The sequence below is a fragment of the Chrysemys picta genome, chromosome 5 (assembly GCF_011386835.1).
Source record: "Chrysemys picta bellii isolate R12L10 chromosome 5, ASM1138683v2, whole genome shotgun sequence".
In the NCBI taxonomy this organism is placed as follows: Eukaryota; Metazoa; Chordata; order Testudines; family Emydidae; genus Chrysemys; species Chrysemys picta.
In genome coordinates this window covers 141,131,249-141,155,369 of record NC_088795.1, presented here as the reverse complement: position 1 = coordinate 141,155,369, position 24,121 = coordinate 141,131,249, and the positions used below count along the sequence as shown (strand labels likewise).

Genomic DNA, 24,121 nt, shown 5'->3' with positions numbered 1-24,121 from the left:
GGAAATACGCTTCCGGAAAAGAGTCGTTACTGGCATGAATGCATAGTGTGTGTTTCTGTACCTAGAACACGGCTGGGTTCTGCTGAGCGTGCAGACACACCGGGTGTATTTTGGTGTGTGCGTATTAATATCTGTATAGTTATCGACATAGCAACACGCGGCTGCATTTATGGCCACGTCTAGCCCTGTGTCCGTAGGGTGTGGGTAAGGCACAGATTATACAAACAGCCCCCGGAGAGCCAACGAAACAGAAGAACCGTTTGCGCGTTGGCTTAGGAAAGCTGCGCGCGATTTGAATATTGCCCTTTTGAAATGCGGCTCGGATCTACAACCTTAAATGTGCAGCCGGGGAGGCCCGCAAAGCGGCGGGGTTTTCCCTCCGCTACCCCATCGCCGAGAAGGGAAGTGTCGTCAGCTGCTGCTGAGATCTGACAGGGCATGAAACAAGCCAGGGAGGCCTGGTCCTAGCCGCTGGGGGAGGAACTGGTCAGGTTTAAACCCTCTTGTTGGTTCTCCGTTGTGGTGTGGACTCATTAGCACGATCCGCCTTCAGGGAAGTTGGAAGGTGCCTGGTGGTTTTTAAAGAAGATGTGCTTAAACGTAGAAATGGGGCTGGGGCACTTTGAGAGCCTTCGCCCCCCGCGCCGACACAGCTGTCCCGGGTGTTCCGTGCGCACCCACCTCGCGCAAGGGCTGTGAAGATGCCCAGTTCTGGCATGAATGGGGAGTGAGACCCAGCAGCCGGGACAATGGGCGCCCTGTCTGCAGTTAAAGGAGCCGCGCGCTATTTCGGGTCGTTAAAGAAACAGCTACTTTTGGGGGTGCGGGCTGGGGAAGCGGGACCGTGCACACGCAGACTCGATACTTCTGGGCTGGAGCCAGGGGGAGGTCAGGGAGAGAGGAGGCTGAGCTCAGTGCCTGGGTGTATTTGTGTATAGACACGCGTGGGAAGGGGGCGACTGTGGGTACCTAAAGAGGCGCCGAGGTCTTTACCAGCGATCATTCCCCCCCCCTCCACTGCCTCATCCACCCCAGACACACCCTCACCTCTCCCCTCCTCCTGCGGGAGAGTCCGAGCAGTGCTTGGTGTATCAGGGGAAGAGGCATTTCACAGAGCAAGCAACCAACCGAAAGAAACCCCACTAGAAACAATCAACAAACAAACACCCCGTTAATATATTTGACAGGTTAGACATGAGAATCTCGGAGGTTTACAACATCCCCATCAGGGATCTGACATCCTGATCTACCGGTAGTGGTAGATCTATCCCGTATTCTTCTGTCCCTAGGAGAGGGATCAACTCTCAGCACATTAGTTATACAGGTGAGGAAAGGGGGAGGAAGAGTGACTGATTTTCCCAAAGTCTGCCTCTGCGGGTGTCCGTACTGCAGTAAAGGGTTCTATATCGACATGGTGCAATCTACATTTATGTTTAAGATACAATATATATCTTACCTATTCATAATGCATACATTGTAACACACACACACACAAAGTGTGTGTACGTTTGTGCATGTGTTTATACATACTGTATATATACACACACACACAAATATATAAACTCTGACCCTGAGGTTATTTGCTTGTAAATGTGTGGGATGGAACCTTCACTGAACACACACACACACACACACACACACACACACACACACACACACACACACACACACACACACAGAGTATGTGCTATATAGGGGGAGGGACAGCTCAGTGGTTTGAGCATTGGCCTGCTAAACCCAGGGTTGTGAGGGGCCATATAGGGAACTGGGGTAAAAAACTGTCTGGGGATTGGTCCTGCTTTGAGCAGGGGGTTGGACTAGATGACCTCCTGAGGTCCCTTCCAACCCTGAGATTCTATGATATAAATATGTATATATCTATATATCTTATACAGATGTGTATATACCATATAAATATATGTGCAATGTTGTTGTAGCCGTGTTGGTCCCAGGATATTAGGGAGACAAGATGGGTGATGTATTATCTTTGCAGTGGTTCTCAGCCAGGGATATGTGTGTCCCTGGCGGTACCCAGAAGTCTTCCAGGGGGTAGGGACATCAACTCAACTAGATATTTGCCTAGTTTTACAACAGGCTACATAAAAAGCACTAGTGAAGTCGGTACAAACTAAAATTTCATACAATGTCTTGTTTATACTGCTCTATTTACTATAGGGCTGGTCCCCACTTAGTCCGGACTTCGGACTAAGGTACGCAAATTCAGCTACGTTAATAACGTAGCTGAATTCGAAGTACCTTAGTCCGGACTTACTGCGGTCCAGACGCGGCCGGAAGTCTCCCCCCGTCGACGCCGCGTACTCCTCTCGGCGAGCTGGAGTACCGGCGCCGACTGTGAGCACTTCCGGGATCGGTCCGGGATCGATTTATCGCGTCTTAACCAGACGCGATAAATCGATCCCAGAACATCGATGGCGTGCCGCCGGACCAGCCGGTAAGTGAAGACTAGGCCATACACTGAAATGTAAGTACAATATTTATATTCCAATTGATTTATTTTATAATTATATGGTAAAAATGAGAAATCAGCAAGTTTTCACTAATGGTGTGCTGTGACACATTGTTATTTTTATGTCTGATTTTGTAAGTAAGTCATTTTTAAAGGACGTGAAACTTGGGGTACACAAATCAGCTTCCTGAATGGGGTACAGTTGTCTGGAAAGGTTGAGAGCCACTGGTTTATTGGACTAACTCCTGTTGGTGAGAAAGCCAAGCTGTCAAGCTTACACAGAGCTCTTCTTCAAGACCTCAGTTCTCTCACCAACAGAAGTTGGTCCAATAAAAGATATTATTTCCCCCACCTTGTCTCTCTGATATATATATATATACACACACACACACAATGAGTGTGTGTTACCTATATCTGTGTAAGTGTGCTGTCAACTGTATCTACTAAACACAAATAGTGTGGCATACAGTGTGTGGTGTGTAGGAAATTTTAGCAGGTGCAGCTGGAAAGGATCTGCCAATTTCTCCATTTGATTTCCCCCCATAACAGTATTTTCCCCCTCCTCGCTGTTCCAGGTGTTAGATCAGTGTTTCCCAATGACCAGCACCCGTCCCTGAGATCTCCCTGACACAGTTTAGGAAGGCAGCAAGCCGGTCCCCGGTATCAAAAAGGGTGAGAGACGTTGTGTTAGAGCCATCTCAGCAGCCCAGGGCTGTGGGGCCGGGAGAAGATTCTGGAGACAGCTAGAGTTACCACTAAACCCTCTTTCCCCATGGGCGATCGGTTCAGGAGCTGGTCATCAGGGTCTGATGCAGCTTCTGCTCCAGCTGGGCTGGGGGCCAGGAAGAGGTGGACCGGTGGCTCCTCAAAGCCTATCTGCACAGGCCCGGCCCGGCCCGTTTGTAACCCGTCAGCCAGTCTCAACCCTTCCCACCCTATTGTAGTAAAATGGTCACCCAGGGGTTAACTGGGTTACTTAGAAGAGTATTATGGGCTGGAGCTATGCTCCACCCCCTCTCTTAGTTACATCCTGGTTAGTTGGCCGGTGCCCCTCCCCCCTCTGGTACATAGCTGGAGACAGCATCACCATCCCAGCCTGCAGCGCTGTAAGGGGAGTGAGGGGCCCCTTTGTAACACTGGCCACGAGGACGGGCTCCGCGTGGGAATGGCGACTGTCAGGGGAAATGAGGGTTTAATGCAGAAACCGAGGCCTCGCCGCCATGTATTGAAAGCCTGGGCCGCTTGTTTCTTGCAAATTAGAGGACAGTCAAGGACCCACGGCGAGGGTGGCCAGAGAGCAAGTGTGAAACATCGGGACACATTTTTTCCCGGGGTGGCAGTGGCGGTAATGGTAGCGGATATAAGAAAAGGCCCCTCGGAGCTGCACGTCTGGTCACCCGACCCACCGAAGACAATTGGGTCCATGGTCTGCGGCAGTAGCACCTGCTCCCCTGGAAGGAGTTCGTTACAGTCTCAGTCACCCCGAAAGAAGAGTTTAGATTTGCCACAATCGTTGACAGAGCCCTGCCCCCCTCGATGGCCACTTCACTGCGCCCATCACAGCCCCCCCATAACCAGCCGCAAGAGCCCCATTCCTAGGCTACCCGCGCTTGCCTCAGCCCCACTCCACTTCCAAGCCCGCCTGCCCTGCTCGCTTCCTTCCACATTCCCATGGCCAGTGCTCCATGCCCGGCCTCATCACACTCCTCTCCCTGGCCGCCCCCTTCCTCTGCCCTCCCTTGCTGGCTCTGCCATCTCCTCCCCTCCTGGCCCAACCAGAACGAGTGAGCGTTCAAAGGCCAGGGCTCCGGGCTGAGCCCATAACTGATGGGAGCAAAGGGGGATGAATCCAGAGCCTGAGCTCCGGGCTCATCAGAATGAATAATAGTAAATTTGCAGGAGATTCAGAGATGCTTTTTACTGTTATATTTAAAGACCCGCATGCAGCTCCCTACCCCATGTACGCTCTGTCCGCCAAGCCCCCGCCGTGCTCCTCCCGCAGCTCCCGCTTGCCCGAGCATCTATTGCCCAGTATGGCCCAGTTGGTCAGTCACGGAGTGCTGCAAAGGTGGCCTTTGCTCTCCCCTCGCCCGAGTCCGGCTCTGTGCCCTGTCGGTGTCCCAGGCTGCTCCGAGTTACATCGAGAAAGGAGCCAACATGGCATCCAGGCAGGGCCGGCTCCAGGGTTTTTGCCACCCAAGCAGCAAAAAGAAGAGGAAAAAAAAAAAAAGCCGCGATCACGATCTGCTCTATCGCCACCGCTTCAGTCTTCGGCAGCAATTCGGTGGCTGGTCCTTTGCTCCAAGAGGGAGCGAAGGAGCCGCCGCCAAAGACCCAGACCTGCCGCCCCTCTCGGTTGGCCGCCCCAAGCACCTGCTTGCTGGGCTGGTTCCTGGAGCCGGCTCTGCATCCAGGGAGCTGCAGAAGGCCCAGGCCACCCCTTCTGTGTCAGCAGGAAGGAGGGAGATGGTAGAGAAGCTACTTTGACATCCCGACACTGTCAGAGGATTTAGTCCCCTGCACCGTGGGTATCTCCCAAAGGCCGACGGCACAAAGCCCAGGCCCAGACTCCACCAGCCGTGTGACACAAGCAGCGGAGAAACCAGGCCTGGTTTGTGTGTGCTTGTGCTAGACGGCAAACGTGCTGGGGCAGGGGCCGTGTCTCCACAGGAGACCTGGGAGAGATCTTCCTAAGGAGTTCCGTATTCGGGGACCTGAGCCTCTTTCACAGCTGTCCCCTAGCACCTGGGAAATTGTTTTATGTTACAGTTTGTTTTTTTGTTCACCAGGTAATTTCTGTGACTAATTCTTGGGCTGCAGGTCACATGAGAGCAGCTTATCAGTAAGCGCTCAATGATTCAGAGCTTAAAATTGGAGCTTGAGTTGCTTAGATTTGATCAGTCACATAGATCTCTAGATCTCTCACCCCCATCCACAGATCTCTCTCTTTAATTTACAGTTCCCCTCTCCCCACCCCCATGCGCTAGGTGCTTCAGAAAGCAAATTCTTAGCTTGATCTTAGAGGCAAGTCCCCTCTTTCTGTTTCTCTCTCTGGTATTTGGGGGCTTCCAAGATATCTGGATTCCAAGTCACGTTGTATTGTTCCTGCTTCCGGTTGGATGAGTGTACTTTTGGAGCCAGGTTTCTAGCATGAACATTCATGATCTCGAGTTTAAATTTTCCCATCTATTGATTTTGTTGGTGTTTGCTTAGCATTGGCCATTCTCTTACTAGGAAATGCATTCAGTCGAATATGTGCGGAAAGCAAACACGGAAGGAGTGAACATGGGCTCAGTGCCCTTTATGATCTGAGGGAATATTTTCAGGACATTTGTCTGGGTATTTTCCACTCTCCACTCCTTATAAGTCTTTCCAGCGCCATGCACTTTTTTTTTGGCACCCTGTAAATAATGAACATATAATCCAGTGAGACTGGAGCTTTGTGCTTTCCCCATCAATCCATGGAAAAGGGAAATTGACTAGGACATTTACCCCTAGCTGCTGAGGGCTTTACTGTTGTATCACAATTTTGGAGCTGATCGCAGATACCTCTTGGGGGGAAATTTCCCCCTGTACAGAGGACCAATGCAAGGGATATGCATCACTTATGTCCCACATAAGCCATTACGTGCATTGTACGTGTTACACACCAGGGAATTTCACCTTTTGTGGGGGTTTTTGTAAGGACGATTTTCGCTAACATTGGCCCTGGCCTCACAAACCTGTCATGCTGAGAACTTCCACAGACTCTACACATGGAAGGTTACAAGATCACCCAGGTTTTTAAGTATCAGGGGCAGCCATGTTAGTCTGTATCCACAAAAACAATGAGGAATCCGGTGGCACCTTAAAGACTAACAGATTTATTTGGGCATAAGCTTTCGTAGGTAAAAAACCACTTCTTCAGTTGCATCAGAAGAAGTGTTTTTTTACCCATGAAAGCTTATGCCCAAATAAATCTGTTAGCCTTTAAGATGCCACTGGACTCCTTGTTGTTTTTCCAGGTTTTTAAGTGAAATCTATTTTACCTTGTTGCTCATCTCCCACTCCTCCGTACCCAGAGAGCTGGGCTCTACCTAGCTCCCATTTAGTACCACATGGGAAGGGCAGGGTGGTTACAAATCCCTGATACCTGTTCACCATCCTGCAGGTTGAGAGCCTGTGATATAGAATTCCAGACATGGTGTGGTCCTGCTAAACAAGGAAGTAAAGTTGGAAACCGAGCTGGGTAGAAGCCGGCGTGTCGGAATCTATACTTTATAGCTGTTCTCTAATAAATGTGTACTATATAAGCCTATGTCTTACTCCCTATGTCATGACACGATGTCTGAAGCTAAACCCATGAGAAGGTGCCAACTGCAGTGGTGGAGTCTGTGATACAGACACGGGTAACGGCCATTGCTCACTCCTGACCTGGGTTAGGTCTCTCCTGTGACCTAAACTCACCTCAGGCCCAATCCAGCAAGGTGCTGGCTGCTTTCCCCTCCCATTGCCTTCAGTGGCACTGCAGGTACATCCTCACAGGTGCACAACATCTTGGAGAGCCAGGCCGCAGACAGGCAGCTAGGAGAACAAACCCCAGAACTAGGGCCGGTGGGCATTTTTTTGGTAGAACATGTTTTCAATGCAAAACGGCTTTTGGACAAAAATGAACATTTGTGCGGAACATTTTTGTTTCAGACAAAATGTTGCAGTTTTCCTGTGAGAAGTGGAGAGATCGAAATGCTTTTGGTCTTAAAAAGAAAAACAGCTTGTTTGAAATATTTTCTTTGTTTCATAAACAAATTTCTGGTTTCAAATATCACACCTTTTTTGACCAAGAACACTTTTAAAAAGATGAACATTTTTCTGCTTCCAGCTTAAGTTTTTCATCCAAAAATCAAATAATCTTAATGGGAAATTCTGACCCCCCCCCCCCCAGATTTGTAGATTATAAAGCCAGAAGGGATCGCTAGATTAGCTTCCTGTAGAAAAGGCCAGAGAATTTCACCCACTTATCTTTGCATTGAGCCCAGTAACGTGTTTGGCTGAAGCATCTTCCAGAAAGGCAACTGGGCTGGATTTAAAAGCATTTATTTTTTTCAAGTCCCCCCACAAAAATCATTGGTGTTTTTTGAATAGCTCATAGACTCTGAGACTTTAAGGCCAGAAGGGACCATACCCATCTCCTTAGCTCTGCCCTTTGGGGTTTTGGGGACTGGGTTTTTCAGGGCTGAGTCTCTGGGCAGGATGCTCCGGAACTCTTGCTATGCACAGCCAGTGGGAACTGGGCAGAGGATCAAACGGCTCTCTTGCTGCGCCCTCGCTGAGCCCACCCACGACCTCTGAGAACGGGAGCCTTCTCTTCACGCTGCTCTCCTTGTGCTGACTTACAGATGCCAAAGGGACCATCCGGGAGATTGTTCTCCCCAAAGGGCTGGATCTGGACCGGCCCAAGAGGACCCGAACCTCTTTCACAGCCGAGCAGCTGTACAGGCTGGAGCTGGAATTTCAGCGGTGTCAGTATGTCGTCGGCAGGGAGAGGACGGAGCTAGCGAGGCAGCTCAACCTATCAGAGACACAGGTAAGAAGCAAGGGGTCCGGTGGCTATTCCTGTCCACTTTGCATGGGGGGCAAGCTCCCAGGGGACCTCTGCACCCTGCAGCACAGCTCTCTGGTAGCTCCTAGTCCTGGGGTGTTAGGGCTACCGCCGGTTTGCTCCATGGCCTGGCTGTGTTGGTGTACAAAAAAATTCTTGCCCCACTGCTGGTCGGCAGTGTCGAGGCTGAGTGCTCGGGCTGGATGCTGAGACGGGGATCATGCACTGACTCCTTCCTATGGTATTTCCCCAATAGAGAGGACTGTAAATCATCCAATTAATCAGCAGCCCTCGCTTGCCTGCTTCCCGCCACGGACCGACTCTGGTGACGAGGTCCTTGGGAGTGTGGGTTGGTGCACACTGAGCGTGGTCACCAGCGAGGGTGAGACATATATGCAGCTGTCTCAATCAATTTCCCTTTATTGGGTACCAAACCCCCACCACCTTTATCACCACAGTTTGAATCCAGGACAGTCGCATCAAGAGTACAGGCTTCTGCCACTCGAGCTAACGGAGCAACTCCATTACCTATTTAATAGTAGTAGGCTATCATACGCTGTGTGGATTAGCCTCAAGAAGAGGACATGACATGGTTAATCAGTGTTAACTTTCCGGGGAAGCTCATCCTAAGAGTTTGAGGTTCCCAAAAGGAACTAAACCATTTTGGGAGGAGAAGAAATACTGCTGAGAATCTGACAGGTACCCATCATGCACCTGTGGGTTCTAAAGCCATTCCCAGAGAAAACCGTGAAGGTAAAGTTAAAAGTCCATACTAGTAACGGAAAAGTAAGACTCATTGTAAGGATGCTATTGTTACCAAACATGCCCGTTGACAGGCTATAAAATTCATAGCTAAGGTTAAACTTACAAGAAACTCAGACTTTTGAAAGTAGGGAAAGTCTCAGCTATGATCCCCAAACAACCTTAACTCTGCCCCCTTGACAATACCAGCCTCCAGTCTTCCCTGCCTTGTTCTTTCCATTGCAACCCTGTACGAGGTGTTATTTCTGCAAGCAAAGACTTTCTCTAAGGACTTTAGAAAGCCTCTGATCTACCATATGGCTCTGGGCAGCTAATATCTGGAGAGGACAGTGTACTTATGTAGCTGGCAGGTGATGTACTGAAGGGGTGTATCCCAGAACGTTAGTTTTATGCCTGATTTCATCGATACACATCTCTGATAGCAAGTGCAATGCTTCATCATGATGCTAAACTTCACCTTTTTCATGTGCATGCTAAGATAAGATAATCTGTGCCTGGGAAGTGTATATACGGAGACTCTTTATCTCTCTGTCTAATGGCACTTGGAGAACTTACACATCTCTGATAGCAAGTGCCATTAAACTGGGAGGAGTGGTAGATACGCTGGAGGGTAGGGATCGGATACAGAGGGACCTAGACAAATTAGAGGATTGGGGCAAAAGAAACCTAATGAGGTTCAACAAGGACAAGTGCAGAGTTCTGCACTTAGGACAGAAGAATCCCATGCACTGCTACAGACTAGGAACCGAATGGCTAGGAAGCAGTTCTGCAGAAAAGGACCTAAGGGTCACAGTGGACGAGAAGCTGGATATGAGTCAACAGTGTGCCCTTGTTGCCAAGAAGGCTAATAGCATTTTGGGCTGTATAAGTAGGGGCATTGCCAGCAGATCGAGGGATGTGATCATTCCCCTCTATTCAACATTGGTGAGGCCTCATCTGGAGTACTGTGTCCAGTTTTGGGCCCCACACTACGAGAAGGATGTGGAAAAATTGGAAAGAGTCCAGCAGAGGGCAACAAAAATGATTAGGGGGCTGGAGCACATGACTTATGAGGAGAAGCTGAGGGAACTGGGATTGTTTAGTCTGCAGAAAAGAAGAATGAGGGGGGATTTGATAGCTACTTTCAACTCCCTGAAAGGTGGTTCCAAAGGGGATGGATCTAGAAGTTCTCAGTGGTAGCAGGTGACAGAACAAGGAGCAATGGTCTCAAGTTGCAGTTGGGGCAGTTTAGATTGGATATTAAGAAAAACTTTTTCACTAGGAGGGTGGTGAAGCACTGGAATGGGTTACCTAGGGAGGTGGTGGAATCTCCTTCCTTAGAGGTTTTTAAGGTCAGGATTGACAAAGCCCTGGCTGGGATGATTTAGTTGGGAATTGGTCCTGCTTTGAGCAGGGGGTTGGACTGGATAACTCCTGAGGTCCCTTCCAACCCTGATATTCTATGATTCTATGAACTGCCTGACACACAGTCATAAGGTTTGATCCCGAAAGTTGCTGAGTGCCTTGCAGGGCCGGCTCCAAGCACCAGCTTAACAAGCAGGTGCTTGGGGTGGCCAAGGGAGAGGGGCGGCACCTGCGGCAATTCGGGGGCGGCAGGTCCCTCACTCCCTCTAGGAGCAAAGGACCTGCTGCTGAACTGCCGCCGTCGATCGCGGCTTTTTTTTTTTTCTCCAATTGCCACCGCCGATCGCGATCGCGTTTTTTTTTTTTTTTTTTTGCTTGGGGCAGCAGAAATGCTGGAGCCGGCCCTGGTGCCTTGCTTAGGTCAGCCTGCAGGATAAGGCCTTACAGGAGCTGAGGGGAATGATTGCCTTCAGCGGGCTGTTTGTGTGATCATGGGTTTGTAGGGTAGGTTTGTATCCGTGGAATACTTAGGGGCAAAAAAGAGACCAGAACGAGCACAACCGTGGTGGGGTTAAGGACTAAGTGTTCTAGCCCGCATGGTCACTGACACGAGTGTTTGCTGTGGATGGGAAAAGTACAATCGTAGAACTGACAAAAAATGTCTGTCCAAAACATTTTTTTTGACAGAAAATGGCATTTGTGTCGAAACAGGCCAAAACTGAGAGGAGATGGTGAGCATTTTCATTGGGATTTTTCAGGTTTTTGTGAAAAAAAATCTGGAAAAAATGTTGCCGTTTCTGGCAACTGAAAACCGAAAAGTTGTGATTCAGACCTTCTGCGTGTATGAGGAAGGTTCTGTTTCTCCATGTGTCCAACCCAAAGCTATTGAAGTTAGTGGAAAGATTCTCATCCCCTTTGATGGGAGTAGATGCTGTCGTGGTGTGTCTGTTAGAGCTGGCAGAAACGGGATTTTCCATTCCCTGGGAAATGTTGCATTTCCACATTTTTTTTCCATTCCGAAATGGACCCAAATGAAAAAATGACAAATTTCACATGAAACAAAATCACGCCCCCCCCCCCAAATTTGTTTTGGGTTCATTAAAATGTTTTGGTCTGCTTAAATGGTAACACTTTGTTCCAATTTAGACCTTTTTTATACTTAAAAAATTGCAAAAAAAGAATTTCATTCCAAAAAGTCATTTCAAAACAAAAATCAAACCATTCCATTCCGCAGACGTCGAAATGGACCATTTCGGCATTATGAAAATGCTGTGTTCGGGCGGGGTGGGGTTTTGAAACACAATTCAGCTGAAATGGACACTTTTTAAAAAATGTTCAAATTTAGATGGAAACCTCATTCTCCACTGAAAAACCCGTGAGATGAATATTTTCCGACCAGTTCTAGGGTAAGGGGGTCAATCTCCTTCTAAGGAACAGTTGAATTCCATGCTTGAGCATAGTCTATAGGCTGGGGGATAAGTTGAGGGTGATATATTCCCGCCAGTGCCCTGAGGAATGCCCGTTGGCATCGGTAGAAGGCTTGCGTCGAGCTCAAGGGGAGGATGCGGCTTTTATGTAGTAACTAAATGTCTAGTTATTTATTAATTGTTCTGTGCCTCATTATTGCATTCATCACTCAGTGAGAAAATCTCCCCATCTTCAAGCCATGGCTATCTCTGCTCATTACTCTTCCTTCTCTACCCTCTTTCTCTGCAGCTCTCCATCGGCTCGGTTTTTGCGAATCCTTTTCGCTGCATTTCCTTCCCTTTGGCCATTCCCAGTTCCCAGCCCCTTGGGCTTCACTTCCCCATCTAAGCCAAGAAAAATGATCAGTGATTAAATGGTGAATGTTGACAGTGAGGGATCATCGCTGGGTTTTAAAGCTGAGCCTCCAATCAGATAATAGGGGACAGTGGTGCTCACCCCTAGTGCACAGGAAGAGAGAGTCTTTGCCCCCAAAGGGCATAAAATCAGTAGGAGATGGAGAGAAACGGAGGGGAAGTGAGTAGCTGAAGGTCACACAGTAGAACAGCTGTGACTAGAACCCAGCTCACCTGACTACTTTATCCACTAGGCCAAGCTGCCTCTCTAAATGCTTCAGCATATTTCTTTGCTGAGTACTCGTCCGTTTGATCCAGGACCAAATTTCACTAGAGGAAACTGAAATTTACTCACCCTCACACAGGAAATGGTGAAATCCAAACACCAATCCCGGGGCAAGAAGGGACGTGGGAATTTATTTTGGTCTCTTCATTTCCGGTGGCAATTCACCTGTTCTTTCCAGCAAACGAAATGCTTCCCCTGCCTTCTGCTCTTTCACGAGCTGTTCTGGACGGGAGCCACAACTGTCTGGCTATTTTACTAATCCACGGAAATGACTTTTTATTTTAAGCCAGTGTCATCAGCAGTGAGAATTGTTTCACACCGCTCCAGATGCAACAGGCTGGGTTTAATCTGTTAGAGCGAGGGCCAGATTCTAAGTTACACCTGTGTCAATCCCAAGTGACTCCGCTGAGTCTCTCCAAACTTACACCAGTGTAAATGAGGATAATATTTGGCCCTGTATCCCTGGCAGCAGAGCAGGACTTTCCCTAGGCAACATACTCTCAGAGATTAGATGCACATGACCCCTGTTTAGCACCATTGAGAGATGGGAAATGTGACGCCATTGCCAAGACATGGAGGCGGAGATGTCACAGAGGTTTGTTTGAGGGCGGATAATTCCACAAATCCTCAGGCACCGGAGAGGCAAGAAAGCAGGGGAGTGGTTAGCTCCCGGGGCTCTATGGCCTGGTCTTTCTAAGTCACGAGTTCAATCAGAACCTGGTCTGGTGCCCATCGCGGGGTGCTTCTGCCCTGCGTGAAATGAGGTGCTGGGTCTCCCGTGCAGGCCACATGCAAATTATCCGGTCTGTGTGATGCACTGTCGGGCATCTGTTATTAGATGCGTCTATCTCAAGCTCTGGGCATCCAGTCCAAACTCATCATGAAGGATGATGAGAAGAAATCTTGCCAAACAGCGGCACTGGCTCCCACAGTCCCCTAGATTCATAGACCCCAAGGCTGCTGCTATCCTGCGGTCCCATTGGGTACTTGGGGAGCAGTGCAAATGCCTCGTCCCTCCTCTGCAGATGCACAGGATTTCCCTGTAGATCTTGGGCATTCCTTCCAGTCGGATGGGTCTGCTCCCCAATCTCGTCCTCATCAGGGCCTGCCCCACCCTGCCTCACCCAGCTGGGATAACACACTGGGTGCACCTGGAGTGGAGACTCTTGGGAGATTCCTGGCTGCTCCTTGAGTTTTTTCCATATAGGAGTCAATCTGAATCTTAGAGCACAAAGAAACGGTGCTCTCATGAGTACTCCTGACTCAGCGGAGCGATCCCACATTGGCATGAGCCAGAAGTATTCGCCAGGGTAAGGAACGGAGGGCGGGCCCCAGAAAACCTCGATGTGATTCAAAGCATCTCTGTCAAGGCTGCTACTCCAGAAACAGACGCAAGGGGTCTATTTATAGCATCACAATTAAGACGCCGCCATTAAAAATTAATCTCACATCTAGTCATTAACAATTCACAATCTCCACTAAGAGAGATGATCAGACGCTGGCCTGCAACCGCGCTCGGTGCCCTCCCGTCGCAGAAAGAACCCACGACAATACACACGAGAGCTACAATGTGCAAAGGGCAGCAAAACATCAGGAGAGTATGATTGTCTGGGGTCGACACAGGAGCCTAAGGAACTGGGTCGGACGTTTTCAAAGGCACCCAGGGGAGTTAAGTGCCCAACTCCCATTGGCTTACAGTGGGGACTGGGTACCTCATTGCTCCTTGTGTCTTTGGAAACCTCCCTGTTATCTCCCAGTGGGAGTGGGGAGCTGAGTACCACACACGGCATTGAATACCCCAGCCTAGTGGAACAGAGGAAAGTGACAGAGCAGCCTTTAGTCGTCTGTCTGTCTGTCTGTCTGTCATCATAAATACGTGCTCATCTTACAGTGCTGTCCCTCAGCTCCTAGCAGGAGTTCGGCCCCCTTGTGCTGGGTGTTGTACAAACACATGGGACGACCCAAAGAACATACGCCCAGATCCTCATGGGGTTTAGGTGCCAAACTGCCTTTGAAATCAATGGGAGTCAGGGGCCTAAATCTCTTCGAGGCTCCGGGCCTTAAAGGCTAATTCTAAACAAGATGCAAAAGGAGTGACAAACATTAGGGAGAACGCATGAGGGCAATGAAAAGACGGTCATGTCATTACGCAGGTAGCCAACGTTGCGTGGTTCTTGATGGTACAGAAAGAATCTATCCAGTTATCTAACTTGCCGGTCCGTCTGTCCTCCACAAAGGTAGAAACACTTAGATGAGAAGTGTTGCATTTAATAAATCCCCAATAGGAACTTTCTTCCCTTCTTGGCTCTAGCAGGGTGTAATTTTAAACCATTGCTACAGCCATATTTACAATTACCTGATGGGCAGTTGCTGAATTGAGCCAATCAACAAGCCCAATGTGTTTTGCTTGGGTTGATTAACTCTATAGATGGGCTTGTAGCACAAGCCTCATGTTCAGGTTTGGCTTCCGGATACCACCAAATTGTGGGGTGCGCAGATCAGGGGTTTGGGTTCTCTCTAAAAACAGAACCTCTTTTTAAAAGAAATCTCCGAGCTGTGTAGCATCTCTATGGGAAGATGCAGGTGAGGAACCAAATGGGTTTTTAAGGACAGGAACAATAATAAGTTAAGGCCAAAGTGTCGGTACAATTCTCTTAACCACGTCATTTCTGCAGAAGCATCCAGTTGAAAATATGATAACACAGAGCCAGATTCTGATCTCATTGGCACTTGTGTAGACTGGGAGAACCTCCCCTGAAGTCAGTGGAGTTACAACAGCGCACACCTGGTGTGAGATCAGAAATAGACCCGCTATGTTCATGTTTTCAAGATGATTTCCATAAAACTTGACGATTAGCACAGTTAGTAGCACCGAGTGCTTGCCCCACAATGCGACCACGTATTGTCACAAGCCGAGTCACGGGGCAGCCTCATTCCTGTAACCCTGGCACTCCCAGACACTTCATTTTTTATTACTCTCATTCCATGTTCCATCCTGTGTAAACTTACTCACATGAATAAATCGACTCACGTGGGTAAATCTTTGCAGGATCGGGTCCCCAGATTGTAAACTCGTAGTGGCCAGGATCAGATCTTTGTATTTGCTCTGGAGACTGTGGGGCTTAAATAAATAAGTATTAAAAGAAGGATAAGTAAGATCAGGATCAGGCCTCTGGGCTTGGACTGTATTAGTATTGGAAGAAATCGGCAGGGATTGTTCCCACCGTCACCCTGTTTATCTGTGAATAATATTTATGATCCGAGCTGGATCAGCTGTGGCAGATATTTGACAAAATTGCTGCTGGTTTGCCAAAATTTCAAAAAAAAGTCAAGGAAATTTCAGAATTTTGTCGACCTATTTTGTTCGTTGAAAACTTTCAATCAGTTGGTTGAGAAACTTGAACATTTTCACACAAAAAAACCCCCATCAGGTTTGTTTCAGTCCAAAATCAGTTTTGGGAAGGTCAAATGTTGTCCAAGAAATGGAAATTTGGAAAATGTTGACTTTCTCTATCTATGATCAACGTTTAACTCACCGGAGAGTGACATAAATGCCGTCACTTAACTGATATGGAGATGAGGGCGAGAGCTCTCTAGAACTGATAACGTTCTCTCCTAGCAGCTCTCTGCAGCTAATGTAACAAGCCGTGGTGGACAGAGTGCGTCAAAACCTTCACTACGCAGCCCATTCCCTAGGAGAAGATGCATTTTGCTCTCTCCTTGGAGAAGGGTTTGGTATGAACCCTTGTTACACAGCACATAGGGCACGTGACTCACCTTTTCGGTGTGCTCCCCTTGTCTCGTTTGTTGAATATCCCAGAGAACAGGTGTCCATGGCCCCAAACCTTCCACAATTGGCAATAATTGTCCTCCTTATTGGCAGCATCAGTCAAGAGACACAGGATTGACTGGGCCGTGGAGTTTCAACTGTTCTCTCACTCCAGGACAGAGTTGAGACATGTTGTAAGTGGTGATGTACGTGTGTGAAGCTCGTGCTGTCTGTCCCCACGTTCTACCTGTCCCATAGGTAGAGCAATTCATTCTCCAGGACATGAGGGTTATGAGATCAGCGCTCATTGTCCCAGCAAACTTGTGAGAGGTGGCTCTGTGTCATGTGGGACAGGTCCCATGCACGCTCTCATTCCAACAGGGCACAATGGTTTGTGAAAGACAGGATCACCAGGAAATTGTGTAGGTAATTTCGGATTATAGGGTGCGAACTTCCTGCAACCTGTCATCTTTACGGGATTATCCAAGAATCCCAAATTAATTCTGGGTGTCACAACTAGGGCTGGTGGAAAATTTTCCACCAAAACTGGTTTTCAATGAAAAATTGGGGTTTTGACTAATCATTTTTGTGTTGTAAAGTTGCTACTTTCTGCCAAACATTCGCTTTTTGGTGAAAAATCAAAAACTACAAAACCTTTTGACCAAAAGCTGAAAACTTCTGGTTTTGAGAGAAAACCTTTTGGTTTTTCAACAAAAGTTGAAACTTTCAGTGGCTAGAAACCCATTTCACAGTGGACCATCAGAATGTGAAAGACTAAAGACTAAACCAAACCCATAGGTCCGTATTATTATCATTGCTATTAATTAATTAACAGTAGCAGCTTGAGATCCTAACTGAGATCCAACCCCCACTGTACTAGACACAGTACAATGGGAGATGGTCAGAGAGTGGAAATTTTTCCCGAGAAATTTTGCAAATTCACAATTTTTGTGTGTGTTTTATATGAAAATTATTTACTTATTTATTTGGGCCAAAAACTCAAATCCATTTGCACACTGTTTGGGTTTTTACTAAAGACGACTATGAACCAAAACGTCAATCCAAACATCTTTGGGAAAGTTCAGATCCAGATCCTGAGCCGAACTTTGTGGCTCAGACCCATTCCTGGCTATTCCTGTACACCTCAGGTGGTGTCAGTTGCCATGACTCCATTGTCCATTGTTTACACCGGCTAAGGTGCTGCACAATACGTACCTTGCCTCTGACCAAGAGGATCAGGTACTTCTGAGGTTTGGATCAGCAATATTTTGGGTGCTCTCTCATGCCAAACCCCAGAATATGTTGAGACCCTTACTGGGGACATTAGTTTTATTCTGTTCCTTTGAAAAGGAATAGACACTTCTATTCAGCTCAGAGATACATAGGGTCCCAAGGGGAGCAGGTTAAAGTTCCAGATGAGCCGTTGTGCCGTGTTCGGGGTAGACAATGTGCATGTTATAGCTTTCCACCAAACTGCAGAGGAAAGAAACGATACATTTCAATCACACTGCGGGCAAAAACTTGGCAGGATGCAGGGGGTTCCCAGAGCCCCAGTGACCACAGTGTCTGCAATGGTATTAATGACAGCGTTGTTGATCTGGTGTCATTAATACTATTTATTTATATTAGGGCAGCGTTTAAAGACTCGGTTCAGGATTGCTGCCCCATTGGGATAAGCCCATTACAAACATATAAGGAGGTAAAGTCACTGGCTGGAAGATCGACTGATCTATCCCCATAAACCCCATCTGTCTATCTATCTATCTGTCTATCTATCTCCATCCACTCCATCATCTATCTATCTATCTATCTATCTATCTATCTATCTATCTATCTCCATCCACCCCATCATCTATCTATCTATCTCCATCCACCCCATCATCTATCTGTCTTTCTATCTATCTATCTATCTATCTCCATCCACCCCATCATCTATCTATCTATCTCCATCCACCCCATCATCTATCTGTCTTTCTATCTATCTATCTATCTATCTATCTATCTCCATCCACCCCATCATCTATCTATCTATCTCCATCCACCCCATCATCTATCTGTCTTTCTATCTATCTATCTATCTGCATCCACCCCATCATCTATCTGTCTATCTATCTACCTACCTGCATCCACCCCATCATCTATCTATCTATCTCCATCCACCCCATCATCTATCTGTCTATCTATCTATCTCTATCCACCCCATCATCTATCTATCTATCTCCATCCACCCCATCATCTATCTGTCTATCTATCTCCATCCACCCCAACATCTATCTATCTAATCTATCTATCTATCTCTATCCACCCCATCATCTATCTATCTATCTCTATCCACCCCATCATCTATCTGTCTTTCTATCTATCTATCTATCTCCATCCACCCCATCATCTATCTATCTATCTCCATCCACCCCATCATCTATCTGTCTTTCTATCTATCTATCTATCTCCATCCACCCCATCATCTATCTATCTATCTCCATCCACCCCATCATCTATCTGTCTTTCTATCTATCTATCTATCTGCATCCACCCCATCATCTATCTGTCTATCTATCTACCTATCTGCATCCACCCCATCATCTATCTATCTATCTCCATCCACCCCATCATCTATCTGTCTTTCTATCTATCTATCTCCATCCACCCCATCATCTATCTATCTATCTATCTCCATCCACCCCATCATCTATCTGTCTTTCTATCTATCTATCTATCTCCATCCACCCCATCATCTATCTATCTATCTCCATCCACCCCATCATCTATCTGTCTTTCTATCTATCTATCTTTCTATCTCCATCCACCCCATCATCTATCTATCTATCTCCATCCACCCCATCATCTATCTGTCTTTCTATCTATCTATCTATCTCCATCCACCCCATCATCTATCTATCTATCTCCATCCACCCCATCATCTATCTGTCTTTCTATCTATCTATCTATCTCCATCCACCCCATCATCTATCTATCTATCTATCTACCTACCTGCATCCACCCCATCATCTATCTGTCTATCTATCTACCTACCTGCATCCACCCCATCATCTATCTATCTATCTCCATCCACCCCATCATCTATCTGTCTATCTATCTCCATCCACCCCAACATCTATCTATCTAATCTATCTATCTATCTCTATCCACCCCATCATCTATCTATCTATCTCTATCCACCCCATCATCTATCTGTCTATCTATCTCCATCCACCCCATTATCTGTCTATCTATCCCCGTACACCCCCTCTATCTATCTAATCTATCTATCTATCTATCTATCCCCGTACACCCCCTCTATCTATCTGTCTCCGTACACCCCCTCTATCTATCTAATCTATCTATCTATCTATCTATCTATCCCCCTACACCCCCTCTATCTGTCTATCTATCTCTCTATCTATCCCCGTACACCCCCTCTATCTATCTATCCATCTGTCTATCTATCTATCCCATCATGAGTAAAGAGCTAGGTGTGTCAGCTTCTCATATGTGAATGTTCTGGCTTTTGGTCATTGTGGCTCAGGGCCTCCCAATTCCGTGCCCTTTGGCCCTGATTCAGCAAGGCAGGTAAGCACGTACTTATGCGTGAGTGCTTGGCGGGATCAGGACCCGTGAGAGCTGTGCAGGTCTCAGTTCGTCTCTGGGATTTAAACAGAGAGGCTAAATACAATAGTCGGGGCTCTCTGGGTGGAATTGGTCCAACTCCACTTCCCACTGGTTACTGGGGAGTGACGGGTTGCTGGGACCCCTGCAGTGTGTTGGGGCTGTTATTAGACTAGCTGGGGGGCATGGGTCCCAGTACGCTACGCTGCATCCCCACCCTTCCCTTCTTTCTTGGGAAAATCTGCCTTCTCCCTGAGATTTAGTTCCTTGTAAAGGAGCTGCAGTGCGACAAAGGCAAGCGGGTGATGATGGAAAGAAAAGCAGGTGGTGTGACTTGGGGGAGCTCAGATCCCCGGGGGGCTGCTATGGTAGATTCTTGCTGGCTCAATTGGGCACAGACCCAAAATACACTGGCATTTTTGTGTATGGCCCTCAGGTTCATCCTGCCCTTCTGGAAGCCAGGAACCCATTGACGTTCCAGAGCCCTGAGACGCTTGTCAAACTTCCCCCTGCCCCCCATTTACTATGGGCTGGTAGTATGAGGGGAATAGCCTTACTTTAGGACCTGCGTCGGGTCTAATGCTTGAAGCCCTCCTCCTCCCTCCTGGCCAGGCCCTCACTCTGTATTTCTGTCTTTGTAGAGTTACTAGGAATCCGGAAATCTCTTCTGGGGCCCAAGCCTGCAAGGTGCTGAGCATCTTCGGTTCCCAATGGGTGCTGAAGGCCCCCAGCACCTCAAGAACCCAGCCCCCCAGTTTGTACGTCCCGCAGAACCTCAGAGTTACAAACCCCTCGGGATGGAGCTTGTTTGTGACGCTGAACAAATGGTTCCGGTTCTTTCAAAAGCTTGAGAGCTTGGGGGAGGAGGCAGGGCTGGGGATTTGGGGAAGGGGCGGAGTTGAGGCGGGGCCGGGGGTGGGGTAATTAAATAAGGGTGGGGGGGCGGCCAAAATTGTTTTTGCTTTGGGCGGCAAAAATCCTAGAGCCGGCCCTGCTCCTGGGGAACAGAAACTAGATCAAAATCAGAGGGCAAGAGAGATGCAGGGACAGGTTCCGGCCTCTGCTTTTGAGCCTGAAATTTGGGCTCCTTGTCCTCACAGTGCTCACAGATCAGATGCTTAGACATTTGCTCCTGCAGATAATGGTGAGCACAAATTGTATCTGTGGAGTATTGAAAACTCTGTTAAAATTGTAGGCTGTCAATTTAAATGTCAGGTTTTTTTCCTGGTCTTTGTTGCAATCTCAGTGGTGACTGGGCCTAGCCTCTGTCAGTGTGTAGTCAGCCCGTCTAGAGTAAAGTGGGGTGAGTTGTGTTGCTAGGTTATATGGAGCAGCCTGCTTCGTCTTTCTCTGTTTTGGGGTTCTTGTGTGGGGTTGTGCTGCATGCTAAGGAATGAAGTCGGGTTACACTGCAATCTTCCAGAAAGGGTATTGATGTTTTTACCTAACTTCTGTTTGTGCACACTATGAGCATAACAGTAGCTGCAATTTCCAGGCCTCCTGATCAAGACCTTGCTCGAGCCAGGCTTAAAACATGGCATCTGCTCTCATTTGGCCTCAAAGCCAAATCTTGGATCTAAGCACCCGCCAACTTTGCAGCTGGCTTCTTTGTCTATAACGGGCCAAACCAGAACCCAAAATCTGACACTTCCCAAACTTGGAGGAAATGTAGATCTCTGTTTGGAGTCACACTCCATGGCTTGGACTCAACTCTAGACTCAGCTCGATGTGGCTGCACTTACTGGCCAAGGGAACTGCATGGCTGGACTCTTGCCCAGTGAGCCGAGAAACTCCCTGGCTGTTCTCCTAGCCACCTGCATACCTGACTGCTGAGGAGGGGCAGGATGAGCCAGTTTAGGTAGGAGAACTACATCAAAGGGGAGGTTGATTTTGCAAAACCGGGTTGGCTGGAATAGTGGTTCTATAAAACCAGGGCTGGGTCCCATCTGGGATCTACAGAGTTCTGAGAGGTTCAGGTAAAGGATTCCAGTTTGTCCCTGGTCCCACCCTCTTCCCGGCCCTCGAGTCACCCGCTGAACTGAACCTTGTCTGTGGCTCCAAAGATTTTGGGTCATGGGATTTGCCCTCCTTGTTTCTCCTGCCCTCCCACCAGTTCCTGGCTTCCAGATGCTGGCTGAAACAGCAAACAGGGGGGACCAGAAATCTCATGAGCAGAGATAGCTTCAAAGCAGAACCCCCAGGCTCAGATCTGGTCAGAACACGGAGATGCAGGCTCCTCTCTGCTCACAAAAGCGACGGCTGTTGTGTGATTTCCAGCCCACGAAGTGCAGCTCAGCATCTGGGTACCTATCCAGAGCGATCCACTGATGCTAGCCCAGTCCTCAGTGCATTGCATTCATACCCTAGATCCTTTGAGGACCTCCCATCACCATCACTCCCCGCTCCCTCCTGCACTGCTAGCCACGTTGGACTCTGGGTTTCCTGGGAAGTTGGCCACCAGGGTCTGGGAGAATGAAGCTGTTTGCCCTGATCGGCTTTCTGAGTCACACCAGCCCTGCCGTGAGAAAACCTCCTGACCGTGCTGCAGCCTTGCTGTAAATGTTGGTTCATTTATGCAGGTCTAAGAGCCTGATCCTGCAGTATGTCCTGCCCCCCTCAGCTCTTACTGAAATCCATGGGGACCGAGAGAGCTCCGCAACCCACCAGAGCAAGCCCGGAATGGAGGGGCCGGGAGGGAAAAGGACAACTAGTGATGCTGCTAAAAGGTGGCAGCTGCGGGCATGGATCCAGCCTTCACCCTCTCCACAACTGTTGTCAGCTGATTGTCAGAATGAGCTAATCCCGGAGCGGGTAGGGAAAAAGGCCTCGGAGGGAAGCTATAAATAGCCCAGATGCAGGGAGTAACTGACACATGGCACAGAGAGCTTTAAACCTCCGAGGTCATTCGCAGGGCAGCCTGTTAAATAATAATTGTAAAAAAAACCCTGCCCAGCTCTGCCCATCAGCCTAGGCTGTGGCGCTGCCTGCTCCCAGCCTTGGGCACTTTACAAAGCAGTGGCCAAGGTGAACCTCCGTATTGTCAGTTCCAGCGCGGGCGGGCACCGTGAAGGGGAACCTTCCCGTCAGGATGCAAAATTCAGACAGACACTGAAGGCCCAGTCATTTAGGAAACCTTCACTGTCAGGAGCGGGGAGACGTGCAAAGAAGGCTTAACAGGCAGGGATCACACGCCCGTCACGTAGGACGAGGAGGGAGGAGACGGGTGCAAAAGAAGTTCCGTCCGGTTTGGCGTGCGGGCTGTGATGGGGAGGTAGAAACACACAACCAATGCCTGCTAACGCCAGCCTAGGCGAAAGGCATTTCATGGGGGTCGGATGATACCAAATATATTGAGAGAGGGCGGCTCCTCAACTTGTACAAATCACCATGCTAGTCTGGCGCAAAAAGCGACATTCATAGATTCATAGATTCTAGGACTGGAAGGGACCTCGAGAGACCATCGAGTCCCGTCCCCTGCCCTCATGGCAGGACCAAATACTGTCTAGACCATCCCTGATAGACATTTATCTAACCTACTCTTAAATATCTCCAGAGATGGAGATTCCACAACCTCCCTAGGCAGTTAATTCCAGTGTTTAACCACCCTGACAGTTAGGAACTTTTTCCTAATGTCCAACCTAAACCTCCCTTGCTGCAGTTTAAGCCCATTGCTTCTTGTTCTATTCTTAGAGGCTAAGGTGAACAAGTTTTCTCCCACCTCCTTATGACACCCTTTTAAATACCTGAAAACTGCTATCATGTCCCCTCTCAGTCTTCTCTTTTCCAAACTAAACAAACCCAATTCTTTCAGCCCTCCTTCATAGGTCATGTTCTCAAGACCTTTAATCATTCTTGTTGCTCTTCTCTGGACCCTCTCCAATTTCTCCACATCTTTCTTGAAATGCGGTGCCCAGAACTGGACACAATACTCCAGCTGAGGCCTAACCAGCGCAGAGTAGAGCAGAAGAATGACTTCTCGTGTCTTGCTCACAACACACCTGTTAATACATCCCAGAATCACGTTTGCTTTTTTTGCAACAGCATCACACTGTTGACTCATATTTAGCTTGTGGTCCACTATAACCCCTAGATCCCTTTCTGCCGTACTCCTTCCTAGACAGTCTCTTCCCATTCTGTATATGTGAAACTGATTTTTTCTTCCTAAGTGGAGCACTTTGCATTTGTCTTTGTTAAACTTCATCTTGTTTACCATTTCTCCAATTTGTCCAGATCATTTTGAATTATGACCCTGTCCTCCAAAGCAGTTGCAATCCCTCCTAGTTTGGTATCATCCGCAAACTTAATAAGCGTACTTTCTATGCCAATATCTAAGTCGTTACTGAAGATATTGAACAGAGCCGGTCCCAACACAGACCCCTGCAGAACTCCACTTGTTATGCCTTTCCAGCAGGATTGGGAACCATTAATAACAACTCTCTGAGTACGGTTATCCAGCCAGTTATGCACCCACCTTATAGTAGCCCCATCT

General features: G+C 48.1%; 1 protein-coding gene across 1 annotated transcript in view; it reads left to right on the top strand.

The window, feature by feature from the left end:
• Positions 1–24,121, top strand: part of VAX2 (ventral anterior homeobox 2) — a 57,890-nt gene that overhangs the window by 8,394 nt on the left and 25,375 nt on the right. Inside the window, exon 2 of the mRNA XM_005291504.3 lies at positions 7,843–8,030. Coding sequence (XP_005291561.2) covers positions 7,843–8,030 — 188 coding nt within the window. The remainder of the gene's footprint in view (positions 1–7,842; positions 8,031–24,121) is intronic.